We start from the raw sequence: 17635 nt of genomic DNA, 5'->3' as shown, positions 1-17635 counted from the left end.
TATAGAACTTCTTGATATAAGAAAATTAAATTAATGCTTGACGATTGTCGAATTAACACAATCAAAATAATTTCATTTTAATCAGTATTGAAAAAAATTTCAATCATTCAATCACATCAGTGTAAAATTTTTATACTGCTCGCCTAAGCAAATAAATTAAATTTCTAGATGAAATTTATTGTATTAAGTATTAGTATTGATTTATAGATATAAAAATATTCCAATTTTATGTAATAATTCTTACTACTTTAATATTTTATTTTGAATTAAATTATCATTTATTCGTATAAGACTATATTCTACATTAGAAGTAGATAAAAGAACGAACCTCTATATTTTTTATTTGACTTAGAAAATATGCCAATAGAGTTATTTTAATGTTATAGCACTTGTAAGAAATCGAATAAATTTTTAATTTAATACTTTTAACAACATTTTCAAAATCTATAAAAATGTTTTAATTTTATATGTAAGTTATACAATTTAGTGATAGTAATATGGCAATTAGATCTAGAAAAATTATTCAAATTATGTACATATTTATATATTGAAAAGTAATAATAAAAGTTATATTTTATTTCTGAAAATTCAAAATGAAAGGTAAATAAAGTAAATAGTACAAATTTAATACGTGTTATATTCGCATGTAATTAAATTTATTTTTATTTTTGTCTGTAATACGATAGCATATTGCGATAAAAGTCATACATTTTATCCTTTTCACTTTTATCTGTACGAAAAACAAAGAAAGTTATTAAAAATAAATCATATTTAATTTTTAATGATAATATAATACAAAGATAATATTGTTGTTATTTATTTATTCTTTTATTATTATACCATCTTTGTATATATAATTATCTTTGTAAATTCCGATTTAACTTGATAATAAATCCAACATAAACATTTTCCCACGTCGTTCAATATGCGATCATTTTTATGGTAACTTTAAATTTTTAATGTCAATCGCTATTTCATCTTAAATGTCACTGCGTATTTCAAGAAATTATGATAAAAAATTGGTATCCATTGTTTTTAATATTTTATGATTATGATTATACAAAACATTTTATATTTTGAGACTTTTTTTTAATAAATTCATGAGGATTCAAAACGAAATACAGTATAATAAAACTTAATGGAAAAATAGAATTAATATTTTTAGCTTCTTAGCGAGATTTTCATAATTTATCTGTTGTAGAATGGTTTTAGAAACTAAATTTTTAAAAGCTCAATATATGAAAATTATTTAATGACTTCTTTGTAAGGAAATGGCAAAATAATATTATTACCATGTGATCACGAATTTTGCATATTTAGAAGATTTCTTTATTCCTAGTAGCGAATTCATATATGTATATGTATATAGAAATCTTAAAGGTTAACTGACTTCGTGGTTACTTGAATGTTTCATTCATAAGTATTATTTATAAATATATAATTATTACTTTACCGGCAGTATATAACAGAGGGAAAGTATGGCGATCTGTCAAAAATTAACCCCCCTCCCAAGGTTTTTGCATTTTTGGACTCCTGACCTTGAAACGTCGAGAAATGCAAAAACAAAACAGGAATTTTTCTGTATATATGGATTGTTTAACCTGTTTAAAGCTTAATAACTCCTATGCTTTTTAGAAAATTTCTGAAATTTTGCATAGAGGTTTGTGTATTAGGGGAATTGATACTATTAAATTTTGGTGGTTAAAGGTCGAAGGAGTGGGGAGATAAAGGGGATCGTATCATATTTCGAATAGGGTCTGACTTAATAACGATTTTACTCGTATTAGCATTTACATTTTGTTTTTTATAAAACTCATCTCAACCCTCAAAATTAAATTGTTTTGTCATTTTATAATAATTAAAAACAAAAAAGTTTTTAAATAAAATATTGTAACAGATGGCGACACCAAATGTTGCCTGGAAAGTTAAGCAACTTGTTGATGCATTTTTTTTTTAATTAGGGATCGTTTAGGGCTTCAACGACAATTTGTCGCTGACTAAAACAATTTTTCGAAATCATCAAATAACAATTATAGATACAGGTTTACTAAATACAAACATTAATAGATTAAATAGCTTACGATTATACAGTTTCTAATAAATATTTATTTTTAATAGGAAAAATTTGACAGGCAATGTCGATCCGTCTGACACCATTCCATCGTCTGTTGAAATCGAAGAACTTCAACGATGCTACTGCCGGCGTCTACAACATTCTTTATTTATGTCTCTGCTTATTGTCTGTGTCATCTATGGAATTATCTTTCTTATAATAACCGTTTTTGTCTACGAACATGTAAGTTCGCATGTTCTTTCATCAGATAAAAGTTTTCATTTATCTATAGAAAACGAAGTTTGCTAATTAATCATTGTAAATGTGATTAAATGTTCTTATAATTAATTCATAGCAAAATATAATATGAGAATAAAATAAAAAAATAAATTTAATTAAGATATTAACTTATTTATGATTTTTAATTAACTTTTTAAGCAAAAATTACATTAAAACTAAGAAAAAATATAATACTTGATGTGTGTGAACTTTACTGTCTGTTATATCTGTATAATATAAAATTATTATTTTTAAGATAAATTTATTTTTTAACGTAAGAAATAGATTACTTTAAAATCTATTTTTTATGATGTGTCTGTATGTCTTTTTTATTTATTTTTGTGAAGGTTGTTTAATTTATTCAAGCCCCAGAAATAAATTAACTTTTAGAACTTTATATAATAGAAATAGAAACTTCACATTCAGATATAAAAAGTATTTTAATCTTTTAATTTACTTTATATGCAAATAATCTGAAATTAAAATGCTAGTTTTAATCTGTAGACATATTTTAAAGTGTTTTTACAATACACTAGATGATTCAGATTATATGCTCTGTCTTTGTTTATGTATACATTGAGATAAAATCGAATGATAAAAAATAACCATATTTTCATTTCTCACTTGTATTTTTAATAATAATAATATTAATATTATAATAATATATTTTTCAGTATTTGATCTTATCTACAACTTTTCTGGAGATTAGAATCTGAACGGACAGTCTAAATCATCTTATATGTTATAGATATTAAATAATAAATTATACAGACTGTATATAAACATTTCAACAACACTAAAACAGTAAAAAACCTGAGATATATTATTCTATATATATAGAATATATACTTATATATATTTTATATATATGAAATATATATATATATATATACTTATATATATTTTAGTGCTAAAATAATATACACGCTCCTCTCGATTTACACGGAAAATATTCACTCTCTCTATTCGCGTGGCATTTTTATTTTCTCAGTTGTTATATATAACAGAGGGAAAGTATGGCGATCGGTTAAAAAATGACCCTCCAAGATTTTTACATTTTTGGTTTTAGGGGTACTTGAAACGGCGAGAAATGCAAAAGAATTTGCGCATTTTTTTCTGTATTGAAGCCCCAGATGTTAGTGTGTAGGGGGATAGCACGATTTTGTTCACCCTTTTTGAAGCTTAAAAACTCCTATGATTTTTGTCGAAAATTTCTGAAATTTTATAGGCAAGTTTATTTTAGGGATTAATGCTATTAAATTCTGGTGGTTAAAGATCGAGGGGGTGGAGAGATAAAAGGGTGTCGTGTGTCATATCTCGAGTAAGTTTGGACTTAATGACGATTTTACTCGTTATTAGCATTTACAGTTTATATATATATATATAATCCATCCCGAACCTCAAAATCAAGCTTTTTTTGCCATTTTATAACAATTAAAAATATAAAAAGTTTTAAAATAAAATATTGTAACAGATGGCGCCATAAACGCAGTTTTAAATGTTACCAGGAAAGTTAAGAAACTCGTTGCTAGCTTTTTTATGAGGTTTCAGTTTACGCGTTCTCATTTTACTCTATAAAAATATTTTTCCTATCATATTTATTGAAATTACTATATATCACTAGAACAAAACTTCTTATTTGATTGTACTTTTTATATTATTCTGATCTTGTATTGATCTTGATTCGTGGAGAGCATATTGAGCATGTCTGCACACAGTGACAACAAATTTATTTTTTTGTATTCGATGCAAAAAAACTTGATTTCAGAAACTGGAGTGATTTGATAAATTTATAAGAAATTTGCTATAAGTGATAGAAACTTTAATTTCAATATTAATTTATATTTATGAATTAGGACTGTAACATTATCAAACAAATACAAAATCACATCACGGCAACATAAAGTGTACATTAAGAGTGTTATGGATAATTAAGTAAACATCTTTAAAGAAGAAAACAAAACAAAATTTTTTGCATACTAAATAAGATAGAAGTAAATAATACTTTGAATGCACGTATTGCTTAAGAGCAGGCCCACTAGTGGCCAAGTGGATAAAACCACTGAATACTGGTAGTTGGTGGTGGGTTTGCGCCTTGCCAACGAACTGGCCACGTGGAGTTTTCTGGGTTTTCTTCACGTTAATCACACCTAAATAGGGGCCTGTTATCCATAATTCCAATAAAAGACCTCTCGGGAGACATTAACCTTCTGCAGATTGCCCATGTATGTTTACCATAACCAAATAAACTAAACCATGCTTAATTAAGATCAGGCATAGTCATACATATATTTCCATGTTAAAACCTGTGTTTCTTGGATCTGATCAGTGCCAGCTGAAATTCTTAACTGTCACTGTTAAAAAAGAATTAAGAATAGATTTTGATACAAGAAATTAATGTAAAATAGATATATTTGCAACATACACGGGCTTTTCTCTTATGTATTTTGTCTTCGTATAGGCAGGCTCAATTTACGGGGTTTTCAAATGCATATAAAACACGTGAAATAAATACTCCGCGTGAATAAGTCAGTAGTTTTTAAATTGATTACAACGTCATTTGTTTCGAATTTCCACCGGAAAATGCAAATACATCTTGAAATTCATACCCCAATTTAATAAAATAGTCTATAATCGTTAAATTTTTCAAAAACTTTTTTTTTATTTTTTTAAATTATATTAAAGAAATTTAATGGTTAATATTATATTCATTATATATAAAGTTCATCTATAAAGAGAGAATTTAAATTTTTTACTCTACTTAAATATTTTTCTTACGGGTTTTCTCTCATAAAAAGTTGTAACATTTCAGTTTATCGTTATATTTTATTTATTCACGTAAATAATATATCAAAGTTGATATAGTATTCATACTGCATAGAAAATATTTTGAAATTTTAATAATGTTTTTGAATTTACAAATAAAATAGAATGTATTTGTTTAAAAAATAATTTCAACAAAATAGCAAACGAAACAAACATTTAAAAATTTTCTTTTTCCTTTTTTACAAAATGTTTCTTGGTTAATAATTAAAAAGTATTGGAAAAAATTTTTATAAATAATTTATTCTATTATTTGTTAATGTCTCGAGACTAATTATTATACAAAAGCTCTAAAATCACTATAAATATTCTTAAGTACAGTATTCTGAATTTCTACACTTTTTTGATTTTTAAGAAATATTTTGTAAAATTAGTACTGTATTATGAAAATTCTGATACCTATCTAAATGTCGTTTGTCTGTGCTGTTATTTTTACTGTGTAATAAGGAAACAATATTAATTTTTCATATTTATTATATGATCATAACATCATAAATAACACTTTATTATTCTTTCAGGATTCCACTGCAGATTCTGTTCGAATACTTACTTTGGTGATATCCCTTTGTGTGTTATTTATAGTGTTTGTCATCCTCCTACCACTTCAGGACACATTCCAGAGATGCTCTCACGCTTTGTCTTTCCTCATATGGTTATGTTTCCTTGTTGTTATTTCGGTGTTTTCTTTCAGCAAATCTTTAAGGACTGCATCAGACAATCTTCTTCCCGTATACATGATCGTGTTCGCTACGTATGCAATGCTACCTATGCCTCGGCTCATAGCTGGAACCACTGCATTGTTTACAGCTATATCTCAAATTGCATTAGAAGCAGCTTTGGCTAATAGGTTTACAGATAATTTAATTAAAGAGGTAGGCTTTTTTCTTGGGATATAATCAACGTTAGATCTATCACAAATTCGTGATTTATAACAAGATTCTAATTTTTACTTCAGGTTGTAGTCAATTGTTTATTTCTTTCGTGTGCATTGTGTGCTGGGCATTTTCACCGAAGAATGGCTGACAATGATCACGAGAAGACTTTCGTGGGGACAAACAGCGTTATCGAATCGCGTATCAAATTAGAATACGAGAAAGAACAACAGGTAACCTATTTAAAACTTCAAAAGTAGCTTTTTAAAATTTTTTAAAAACATTTAAAATTTTAATAGTATATTTTGATAATCTTCAGGAGCAACTTTTACTAAGTGTAATTCCGGCTTATATAGCTGCTGAAGTAAAACGTAGCATTATGCTAAAGATGGCAGATGCGTGCCAAACGAAACCTCATTCTAAACACAGATTTCATGAATTATATGTTCAACGTCATAATAATGTTAGGTAAATCTAATTTTCTACGAAAACTTACGCAGATGTTTGTTAAATCATTTTCATATTTCATTAACTTAATACTAAAAATAATTAATTTTATTTTACAGCATCCTTTATGCAGATATTGTTAACTTCACTAAACTGTCAGAACAACTTTCTGCTTCAGATCTTGTCCGAACTTTAAATGAACTATTTGGTCGATTTGATCAGATAGCTCAGGTAAGTGAATTAATTTACTATCAAGCGAATATATCATTTTATGCTGCAATGCATCAATTATGATCTACTCATTTTGGAACATTTCACATACTTTCATTATGTTTTCTAACCAAACTATTTAATAATTTATAATCCATTTATAAAATTAACTTTCTTCCTGTAAACAATTAATGTTTAACGAATATGCAATTATTAATCAATATTGCTACAACGGTGCAAATTTATTCTTAATTTTAAAATGTTTTTTAAGATTCAATATTGAATATACAATGTACTTTTGATAATCCGGCCCTTATTATTCCACATTCTCGATTATCCGGCATGATCGCCTAATCGTTTCTGAAAATGTTAAAATCAGGTCATACATCCTGTTTACGTGCTTACTCGAGTTTCATTTTTGTGTAGCCTACAGTATTTTATTTCAGCGTCGTAGTTTATTTGTCGCTTGTATTTAGAAGGAATCAGTACCGACAGTTTACGTGATTTATCGCCTTTAGGTCTACGCTCTCTCAGTAGTCCGGCACTCTCCGCGCAAAATTGGCCGGATTAGCAAGAGCAGGATGTAATGTATATTAAAAATTTCTATTGTCAAAATTTTTTTAATTCGAAATGAAAGCCCTGTAAAAGCAAGAAGAATTTAGTTTAAACGAGATGTATAGACTAAATGTTTTTCAGTTTTTAATGCTTTCAACATTAAAAATCTTTGTCATAAAACCTGCTGATCTAAAACATGCAAATACTTATTATTTAAAAAAAACTGAATGCAAATAAAACAAATTATTTTTATAAATCACATATTCACATTTATTAAACTGCGCCAATATCTCCAGAAGAAATTTAAAGTCGCCTTAGTGCTATATTAAAAGAAACATACAATTACTTAATTTACAAAAGCATAAATCTTCGAAGATAAAAATAATCTCCAGAATTAATTAAAAAGAGTCGTTTTGTTGAAGGGATTGACATATATTTGCAAGTAATAAAAGATGGAAATCGTATTCGTTGAATATTTTTGAATTTAATATTATTCATTGAATCCCAACACATTTTTAACGAAAGAAGAGTCTTGCATGACAATAGATGACATCATCTTTCGAGAAATAAATTAATTTCATAGTTTTCATTACAGAAAATAGGTCGAAACTTCAAAATTAAATGACAAACGGATAAGTTCAATAATAAATGGAAAGAAAACTAGGAGCCTCGTTTTTCTCGTACCAGGAAATTAATAAATCATACTGTTATATTTTAAGTAAATAATCATTTATCTTTTTTGTTTTTCAAAAGTACTGTTGATATTTTATTGATATAAAGTACATTTTAATAATAATAATTACTAATAATGCAGAATTTTAAGTTTGCCTGAGTGTTAATTTTTTTTATACGGGCGATATCAAGTAATCGAGAGATTTTAAGTTATTTAAAATTTAATCTGTTGTTTTCGAAACAAATGTTGTGCTTAAGAAAAGAATATGCTATTTGCTTAATGCTTAAACGAATCTGGATCGTCTCTTAATTACATCTGTCAATAAAACGTGTTTATTATAAAATGAGACAAGTTTTAATTAAATTTAAACTGATTATTATGCTTCAGTAATTGACTGCATAGATCAAATAAAACACTAAATTGTATTTTTATTTAATAAAATAGAAAAATTTGTCTTCGTTTTCATATGTGATTGATTCTTTGAATGATTTATGTCAGTTTAAATTTTATAAAAACTATTTTAACAAATTTAAGCAGGCAGTTGTTTATTAAATTATTCGATGTTTTATATTTATTTCTCAGCAAATATTAGAATAATATGTTTTATAATAATTTATCATTTGCCTTTTTTTCTGAGTAAAATTGTAAATAGAAAAAAATATATATATAAATTATGTATATGTATGGATGTATGCATGCATACAAACCTAGGTAAATCAAATTTAGAATGGTTATTAAGTTTAGTTATTTTCCAAAATATTTTCACAATATCTTCTCAAATAAATTAATACACAGCTTTTTTATTACTATGCTGTAATCAAGTACACAAAAAAAGGAATAAAAATCATTTTTGAAAACAAGAAACAAGTCTTTACAGAAAAAATTACTACACATTCTAATTTAGCAAATTAATTATTTGCAAGGATTGTAAATGTTTCTTTTAATTTAATTTAAAAAATATATATTTAATTCTAATGTTTATTTTATTATTTTTTCGTTTTATTTATTTATTGGATTTTAAAATAACAACATTTTTCTAATAAGCAGTATTTTGTAAATTAACTCGATATTTTGAGATTCAATATTAAATGGACCGTATCAATTTTCTTAAGTAAAATCGTAAAGAAATGAAAGGGGTAGTTTTAAGATAGGTGAATAGAAAAGCTTTAAAATAGCATCATCAACGAACATATTGAAAAACCAATCTCAAGAGACTAACAAAAGTAGTCGATTGAAGGAAAAAAAATTTGATTCTCTTGGTAGAAGAAATTTCTCTTTTACAAATCCACATCCTTACGTTTACATCGAAAGTGTTTTTGCCTAAAATGAAAATGGAACATCATAGCGGTCACGACTCTCTGGAGAATTGTATTAGTTTCAAATATTTAACTCTTTTATTAATAATTAATCATTTTTTCTTTTAAATATTGATAAGTCTATTTTTGTGCGTGATAGTAATTTTAATATAATAACTATAAATAAAAGTAAATTAATTATTGGATTATTATTATATTTTATTTGTAAATACTGCTTATAACATTTTTCCATGAAATTATAATGCCATAACAATTTATATATTATCCAATTCTTTTATTTCTTGTTCTTATTGTGCGATCGAGATTGTGGTTATTATTCTTTTATTTCTAGGAAATTCATCAGATTTATAGATTTTTTTCTCATTTAAATATAGAAGAGATAGTAAAATATTTTCCGTATTTTAGAAATGAGATGGTTCTGAAACAAGTTCGATAGTCTACATATTTGCATAATTTTATTGGACGTTCGCTGACAACAAAATGCAAAAATGTCTAGCAGATGGTGGACTTTTTTAAATCCATAAACACATTATTACAAACAAAAACCGTGCATAATTATTCATTCATTTATTCAGTTATTCGAATAATATTACATTTCACAATTATGAACTTACATAATTTTGTTATTTTGTAATATTGTAACATAAATAAAGAGGAAATTATGCAGAATTATTTTAAAATATTATTCATAAAAAGATTTTTTTTAAATTATAAATTGACAATAAGATAAACCGTCATCATGGCATATTTTAATGAAATTTAGTTCTTTTTTTAACTGTTCAGTAAGAGTTGATTATTACGAGTTGTTGCTAATTAAAAATATTGCAAATTTTTTTTACAAAATATATTAAGCCAGCGTATTATCAAAATTACATTCGTATTTATTAATATTTATTGAACTTTGTATATCAAAATTATTAACTAAATTAATTTTTCACTCTATCTGATAAAGAAATAAATCTTATATTATTAGACCTATTTATAGAAATAGATTTATATTTATTATTACTATTCCATTAAAAGTATTTACAAATCAAATTTATTTGTAAATATCAACAACTATAAGCCCATTAAAATTCCTTTTAATGAAATTTTAATAAAAAATTGCGTGAAATAAATAAATTTTTAAATCAATTTAGGATAAATGCTTGGCATTTTTAATTAATTATTAAACACCGAGTTTATGTATTTTACATTACCTTTCCTTCAGTTCACATAATTTTTCGTTATTTTATCTAAACTCCCGTAACAATAACTTAATAATAAATGTTCGCATATTTTAGATTTCTTCAATTTATATTTTCTATAAATTTACACTTCAATATTAATGTTTCGTTTTATAATATTTATTTCATATTTACTTCTACTTATATATATAATAATAATCGGATTAAACGACCTAATTTCAGTTCTTTAGAAATTTTATGAGTCTTCATACATCACTGATGTATGATTTATCGCTAACGAACTGGGAATAGGAAGAAAGCGAGATAGATGCTATTGTTAAATTCTAACTGTATAGACCTAAAATGTTACACAGAGCCCATTCGAATAAAGACTTGCTGGACTGCAATTTGAAAAAATTGTAAATTCTCACTGTCTTCGTCTGTGCGTCTGCATGTCTGTCCTTCCTTAATCTTCAGAACGGTGTTAGATAGATGAAAGTCAAGACAAGATATGGAAAGCTTAGGGTAGGAGGACCAAATAACTATATACCAACTTCTTCTTTGAGCTGTAGGTTACGTTACTTCAATTTAAAAATTTTCCCCTGAACGTAGTTAGTTAGACACATGACCGGCATGACTTCATTGTTAATTTAACAGGAAAAGTATGATGTACAGAAGCAAGACAGTACTAAACTTAAGTGCATTGTGATGAATAATTGCAGGCCTGCATTGTGACGACGTCACAATAAATATTTGCTCGTTTTCTTATTTAATTTTAATGTCAAGATGTAAAAAGTCTATTTGCACGAATAAATATTGCATTTGGTAGCCATTAGAGGTTTGCGGTTTCCTAGAAATGTTTTAATAAAGTTATTCTTATCGGTTTTCGAAAATAAAATGCCAGAATAATTGCTAGAGCCGCCGTATTTGAAATAATAGCGCTGTCATACATAATAATCTAACTCAGTATTTAGGTTGATAACAAGTGGTTAGTAAGATGTAGGTTGCGTCCTCTTCAGAAAGTTGCGAGTGAATATTTGGAGACACTGAATGAAAATGTAATTAAAATTGAATGAATATTTTGTAACATTAAGTTACATAGAAAATTGAAATTATTACAAAACTAAATCATTTTAAAATCATTTTACTTTTCCTGAAAAAAGTTAGATGAATTCGTAAATATTTTATTATGATATTTATTCCAGTTTAGCAATTAAGATGAGAGAAAAGGAATATTTTGTCGATTTTTCATTTTATGAAACGTTGCATTCATATTTCATATTCAAAACAAAAACGTGAAAAATTCGGATTTCTATTCAAAGCAAATATTTTGTGTTAGCAAAAATAGAAATTAGACTATTTCTCTTTTCTTCTACATACCTATGCGACATTCTATTAAAATTCGTAACTATAAAACACTAACGTTTCACACAATCCAGTTGAACAATGTGAAAGCTTAACCTTCTATTTATATAAGTTAAGAAAACATATTTACATATTTAAAAGTTTTATACTAATAAGTAATATAAATTAAATGCTGAAACTCAATATTTGAATGTACGGTATGTTCTAGATTGAACTGTTAACATCAGTAATTTTTCTAATATTATTTCAGATTCGTTTAACAATATTGTTTAATAATTGATTTCCAATCTTGGTCCAAGATTTAAATATTTGCATTTATTATTTTTCCCAATATTCGATATTGAGAAAATTTTCTCGATATTGTTTATGCGTTTAAATCTATAATTCGACATGGTCGTAGATTAAATGTCCTGATAATTTAAAAAAAAAAAACTAAAATTTCTTAAATACAGTACAGGTAATATTTTATTTCATTAACTTACAAAAAAATTCCTGTTATATTAAAGTATCAGTAATAAATATTTATAAAGAAAAGATTTAAATTTCAATAAAATTAATAAATTTGATATTAAATTTACACCGATGTAAATATTAAATAAATACTTTTATATTTAATTGTGAATGTGTCTCTTTAATCCGATTTTCAGTTCTTTAATCGATTTTCAGTTTTTAGACTATCATATACAGCATTCAGGTTATGAACTTCTTTTATTGGTTTGTCAAATGCATTTCGGACTCATTTGTATTTTAAGTCCCTCTTCAGTACAAACTCAGATTCTGTTTTCTAAAAACCCCGGTGTATAATTGGTAACGTTGGAAAGAGATATAAAGGTTTTTATGAACAATTGTAAAGAGTACAACGTATTAATGTGAATATGTATTTGAAGTGTTTGTAAATGGCTGTATTTTTTTAAACTCTTTCCAACGTTACCAATTATACACCGGGGTTTTTAGAAAACAGAATCTGAGTTTGTACTGAAGAGGGACTTAAAATACAAATGAGTCCGAAATGCATTTGACAAACCAATAAAAGAAGTTCATAACCTGAAAGCTGTATATGAACCTGAAAGCTGTACCGAACTGAAAATCGGATTAAAGAGACACATTCACAACGAAAATAACAGCTGCCATAAGTGATTTTTTTTATATTTAATTTGAAAAATTATTTGTTCAATAATATATATTTATTTTAATTATGTTAATTAAATTAATAAAGTTTTAGATTGGTATTTTGAAACCGTGCCAGTAATTATTAGTAGTAATTCAAACACAAATTATTATTGTATTTACTTTCAGGCACTTGGCAATTTCAGGCACTTGGCAAATAAAATTTGATGATAAAAATTGCCAAGTGCCTGAAAAGTTTTAGATAATGAATTTTATTGTTACGATATGTTTTGAATTATTATATGCAACAAATGAATTCATAACGATTACAGAGAGAAATTATGCTTCTTTTGTAGAAACATAATCTTCTTTTATCTAATTCTCCTTCTCAGCTTAAAACTTTATTACTATACTAAGGTTATAACATCTCATTTTTTACATTTTCTATAATAATTAAAGTGGCATTTTATAGTAAATTCTTTGATTTTAGTACAACAATTATTATGCATGATAATAATCTTTAAATGAGATAGTTAGCAAGATGATAACAAAAGTAAATATAAAAATAATATTAAGCAAATATAAATATATATCATACCAGAAATTTTCATTTTTCTTAAAAAGTCAAAATAATTTTAAAATCAAGACTCCTTATGTAAATTTACGGTTAAATTATCATAAATAAAATTGTCAAATCAATTTTCTGTTTGAGTAACATAATGTTGATATCAATTACATATATATTTAAAGTAGTAAGCATATTTTTTCGTAGAGATTTTTCTCCTTCATACCATGTCTTAAAAGCAATCCTCTTTGCTATGAATTTACTTATTACAAAATTAATTATTTTTTAATTTTCTGAGATTACTCATACAACTTCATTATATAAATTTTGAATATGAGAAAAAGAGCAGATATAAAATAATTATAATAAACAAACTAATTAAATCATAATTCCAAATTTTTAATTAAAGTGATCACTATAATTTAGAAATAATACTTATTTTCTATAAACACTTACCTAAACGAATATATAATATATACTGTATATCAATAAAATGAGGTTTGAAAACGATTAATAATTTTAAACAGATTATATCAGTTGAGTGTAAAGTTAAATTTTTTTAAAATTTATATATCACTATTTATATACTTATAAAGAAAATAAAACGTATAAAAGTAAATATATTTTTTAAAATATACACATTTCCTTAAATTTGTTTTCGTTTCAATAAATTATTTCAGTTGGAATAAATAGTAATTGTTATTTGTTAAAAAATAAAAATTGCCATTTAATTTAATAAATTTATATTGATATAATTTGTGTTCTCTCAGCAATAATAAGAAAATCTGTTAAGTCGAATTACGAAAAAAGGAATTTGATGAATATCACACAAAACACATTTTTCAATCTTTTATGTGGTTTAAATTAAATTTACATCATTTTCAGTTCTCGGACCAATGCTGTTTAGAAATAAGAATTTTCTGTAGTCAGTCTCTATTTTCCTAATAAATCATTCACAATTTATCTATTGATTTCTATTTTTAAGTTAAAGTTTCCCAGTTTTGCATATTTTCAACTACTAACTTAAATGCTATAAATGAATATAGGAAAATTAATTAATATTAACTAAAATTATTTTCGAGGTTTCATTATTAAATTGAGTGAAAATATATATTGCAGAGTAATTACTACCTTTTTTCGATTTTTTTGATAAGCTGTTTAGTTTTTGAAGATCTGTGTAGTCTTTTATGTAAATATTAAGTAATTTTAAAATATTTTATGAACAAATTATCATTACAATTACCAAATGACTTCTGGACTTTCCTGCACAGATGAGTAAGCTGAAATAATTGTCTATCACAATAAATTTGTTTTTATAGGAATGGAGATATTAACAAATGTTTCATTGCCGTCTCCCTCTTCACTTGAAAAATTGATATTTATATATTCTTTCTTTCCTTTAATTCTTTTAATTTAATTTGGTGTTTTCAGTATCGGTATCGGGTTGCTATTGGCCATTGAAGTATCCATTAAAAATGTGAGGTTTACTTCGCTTTTTTTTTTTAATAATCCTATTAAAATTGTAGTAAAATTAGTATTACAAATTTTAAAAAATGAATAATAGTTTTAAGCTTTATTTATGTCTATTTTAATGTATTCACTAATATATATACAAATATTTTTACTTTATGAAAATATCAAGTGTCGGAAGAATTTAGTTTTGAATAATTTTTGAATAAGTTGTATTGTTATTCTTCAATCAATTAATTGGACAGTAAAGACCCATTTTTTAAACTTCAACGTGCTTTTTACTTTATGTACAATAAAATTATTATTAGAAATGTGACTTGAATTAAAATAGTAATTATTAATTCTAATATAATGAATGAATTTTACAATGATTTTTTTTATGGTTGTATTTCTCTACGAATATTACAAGATAATAATACCTTAAGACTGTTGATTAATCGCATTAATTGAAACGATTAATGCATTAATTTAATTTTTTTCCATATTTAGTTGTTTTAATCGATTATCCGGTAAGTCTATGAATGAAATGCGAGTACAATTTGAAATTTCTGTGTTGAATTTGATAAAAATGCATCAAGGTCTCGAGCGCATTTTCATGTTTTTTATATGGATTACTAATTAAAACCGGAGTGTCAAATATTTAGCTGTAAGTGAAATTTTTTTGACCTGGTCAATCTTTTTTTTAGCATTTTTATTTCAGATTTTTGACAGATGCTCGGTTGCTATAACTTGAAATGTATAGTAATGTTATAAAGTGATGCTTCTTGTAGTATTTTTTAGTTTTTGTTTTATACTTTGTACTGTTAATGAATAAGTAAAAAGATTTACGAACATCTAGAAGTTATTCGTTGTAAGTTTTTGTTGCTATATGTTAACACTTATCATTACTTAGAGTAGACTATATCTTTTTTATATACTGTATAACAGTCATAATGAGTAAAACACATGAAACTGGTGTAATAAAAAAACAATATAACTGGTAGAATAAATCACTATATTACAGCTTATTTAATGGATGTCTTCTTTCAACTGAAAATTTTACTTCTTAAATATACCATTAATTACTATAAAAAATTAAAAAAACACTCAGATATTTGGACAATGGGTATAGAAAAATATGTATATTATTAAATCTGATAAGTTACAAGGCTAGTTCATTTCTAAATCCGTAAATACTAGTTGTAATCTCAATCTTTTAAGATATATAAATATAATAATATGTTGTATATTTGTATTGATCTAGTTTCATACAGTGTATAAAGTAAACCTTTTAAACCTTTTAAAGTAAATCTTGCTGTTAAAATTTCCACATCATGTAAGGATTTGTTATTGAGAAGTGTACTACAATGTATAATCATTTCTCGAAAGCACTTAAAACGGCTTAAATTCGGACAAATGTTGTTGTAGACGACGAAGTTTCAGTTGAAGGAAAAAGTAAATTTTATTTTTTGTATCTTGCACAGATAAAGATGAGTCAAAAGACTCATCTTGATCTGTGCAAGATACAAAAAATAAAATTTTATGCAGGGCAGAATTTCATGGGCATATTGTAATTGAGCACTGTAAATTTCAATGTAACGTTGAACAAAAGAATTGATTACTGAATGAATAAATAAGAAATTATAAATGACATCGACATGTTGAAGTTTACATTGAAATATCACAGTCATTATGTATGGTTATAAAAAGTAGGATTAACTCAAAACTTATTTTTTAATCGTAATATTTATCGCAATTGAAATATTTAATCGTTCAACCATTATATAATTTTTATAGACATTTCTCTAAATAATTTAAACATAAATGCTAGAATTATTATCATTTCCCGGATTAAATATACAGTACATAAATAATAGAAATTAAGCTATATTTTCTGTTACTAGTTCAAACCGATAAAATTTTTAATAGATAGATATAACGAAAATATATCAGTAATATATATAATAACTGAGAGATCGTATAATATGTAACCCAATTTCCATAAACGAAGTTATAGTTCCAGTAAGTTTGGACATCACTTTGATAACAAATATCCAGGCGGAAGTTGTTTTTATTATCCTTTATATCAGATTTCTCAAACTTTCCGACATCGCAATCCTTTAAAATGATGAATGAAGTTATTCTGTCTTCCAATAAAAGTTTTCGGAAGACTTTTTTCGGAATTAAAATTTTAAGTTGCTTGACAGTTTTTTAACCTGAAATTTTACCTAATTAAAAACCGAATTCTTGATGATATTGAAAATTACGTTCCAGTTCCAAAATTAAAATTGTTAATAAATTAGTTTGAATATAATCACAAAATGACAAAGAAAAATTCCTTTTCTAATTTTGTAAAAAATGAAAATTAGACAAGGAAGTAACCTGAAGAACATAGTGAAAATTTTTGTATATATCTTCAATATTGTATATTTTGTACATTCCTTTAAAATATAGTAAATATTTATCGAATTTATCTATTTCTTTATTAAACCAGTAGGCGCGCGGCGTAATCACGCCCCTTCTATCAGTGGTTCAATCAAGAAAGAGACAAAGAGATGAGCGTCCCTAAAGAAAATTTAAAAAATCAAAATTGTCAAATTTCCGAAAATGAAAAAACACGTTTGCTTTAAAAATGCATGATTGGCGGCCCAAACCTCTCACTTCGATCGCTCGCATCAACGGCTCCACCAATTTATTGCTAATATAGACTATTCATGAAAAAAAAATTCAATAACATCTATACCTTCATCTGACT

At 25.5% G+C, this 17635-nt stretch overlaps 1 protein-coding gene across 1 annotated transcript in view; it reads left to right on the top strand.

The window, feature by feature from the left end:
* LOC111623407 (adenylate cyclase type 2-like) overlaps window positions 1–17635 on the top strand; it is a 136888-nt gene that overhangs the window by 103781 nt on the left and 15472 nt on the right. The window contains exons 2-6 of the mRNA XM_023365972.1: window positions 2119–2296; window positions 5674–6027; window positions 6111–6260; window positions 6347–6495; window positions 6594–6705. Coding sequence (XP_023221740.1) covers window positions 2119–2296; window positions 5674–6027; window positions 6111–6260; window positions 6347–6495; window positions 6594–6705 — 943 coding nt within the window. The remainder of the gene's footprint in view (window positions 1–2118; window positions 2297–5673; window positions 6028–6110; window positions 6261–6346; window positions 6496–6593; window positions 6706–17635) is intronic.

This window comes from Centruroides sculpturatus, unplaced genomic scaffold, assembly GCF_000671375.1.
Source record: "Centruroides sculpturatus isolate CEXI.00-Female unplaced genomic scaffold, Cexi_2.0 scaffold314, whole genome shotgun sequence".
Lineage (NCBI taxonomy): Eukaryota > Metazoa > Arthropoda > Arachnida > Scorpiones > Buthidae > Centruroides > Centruroides sculpturatus.
This window is presented reverse-complemented; position numbering and strand designations above follow the sequence as displayed.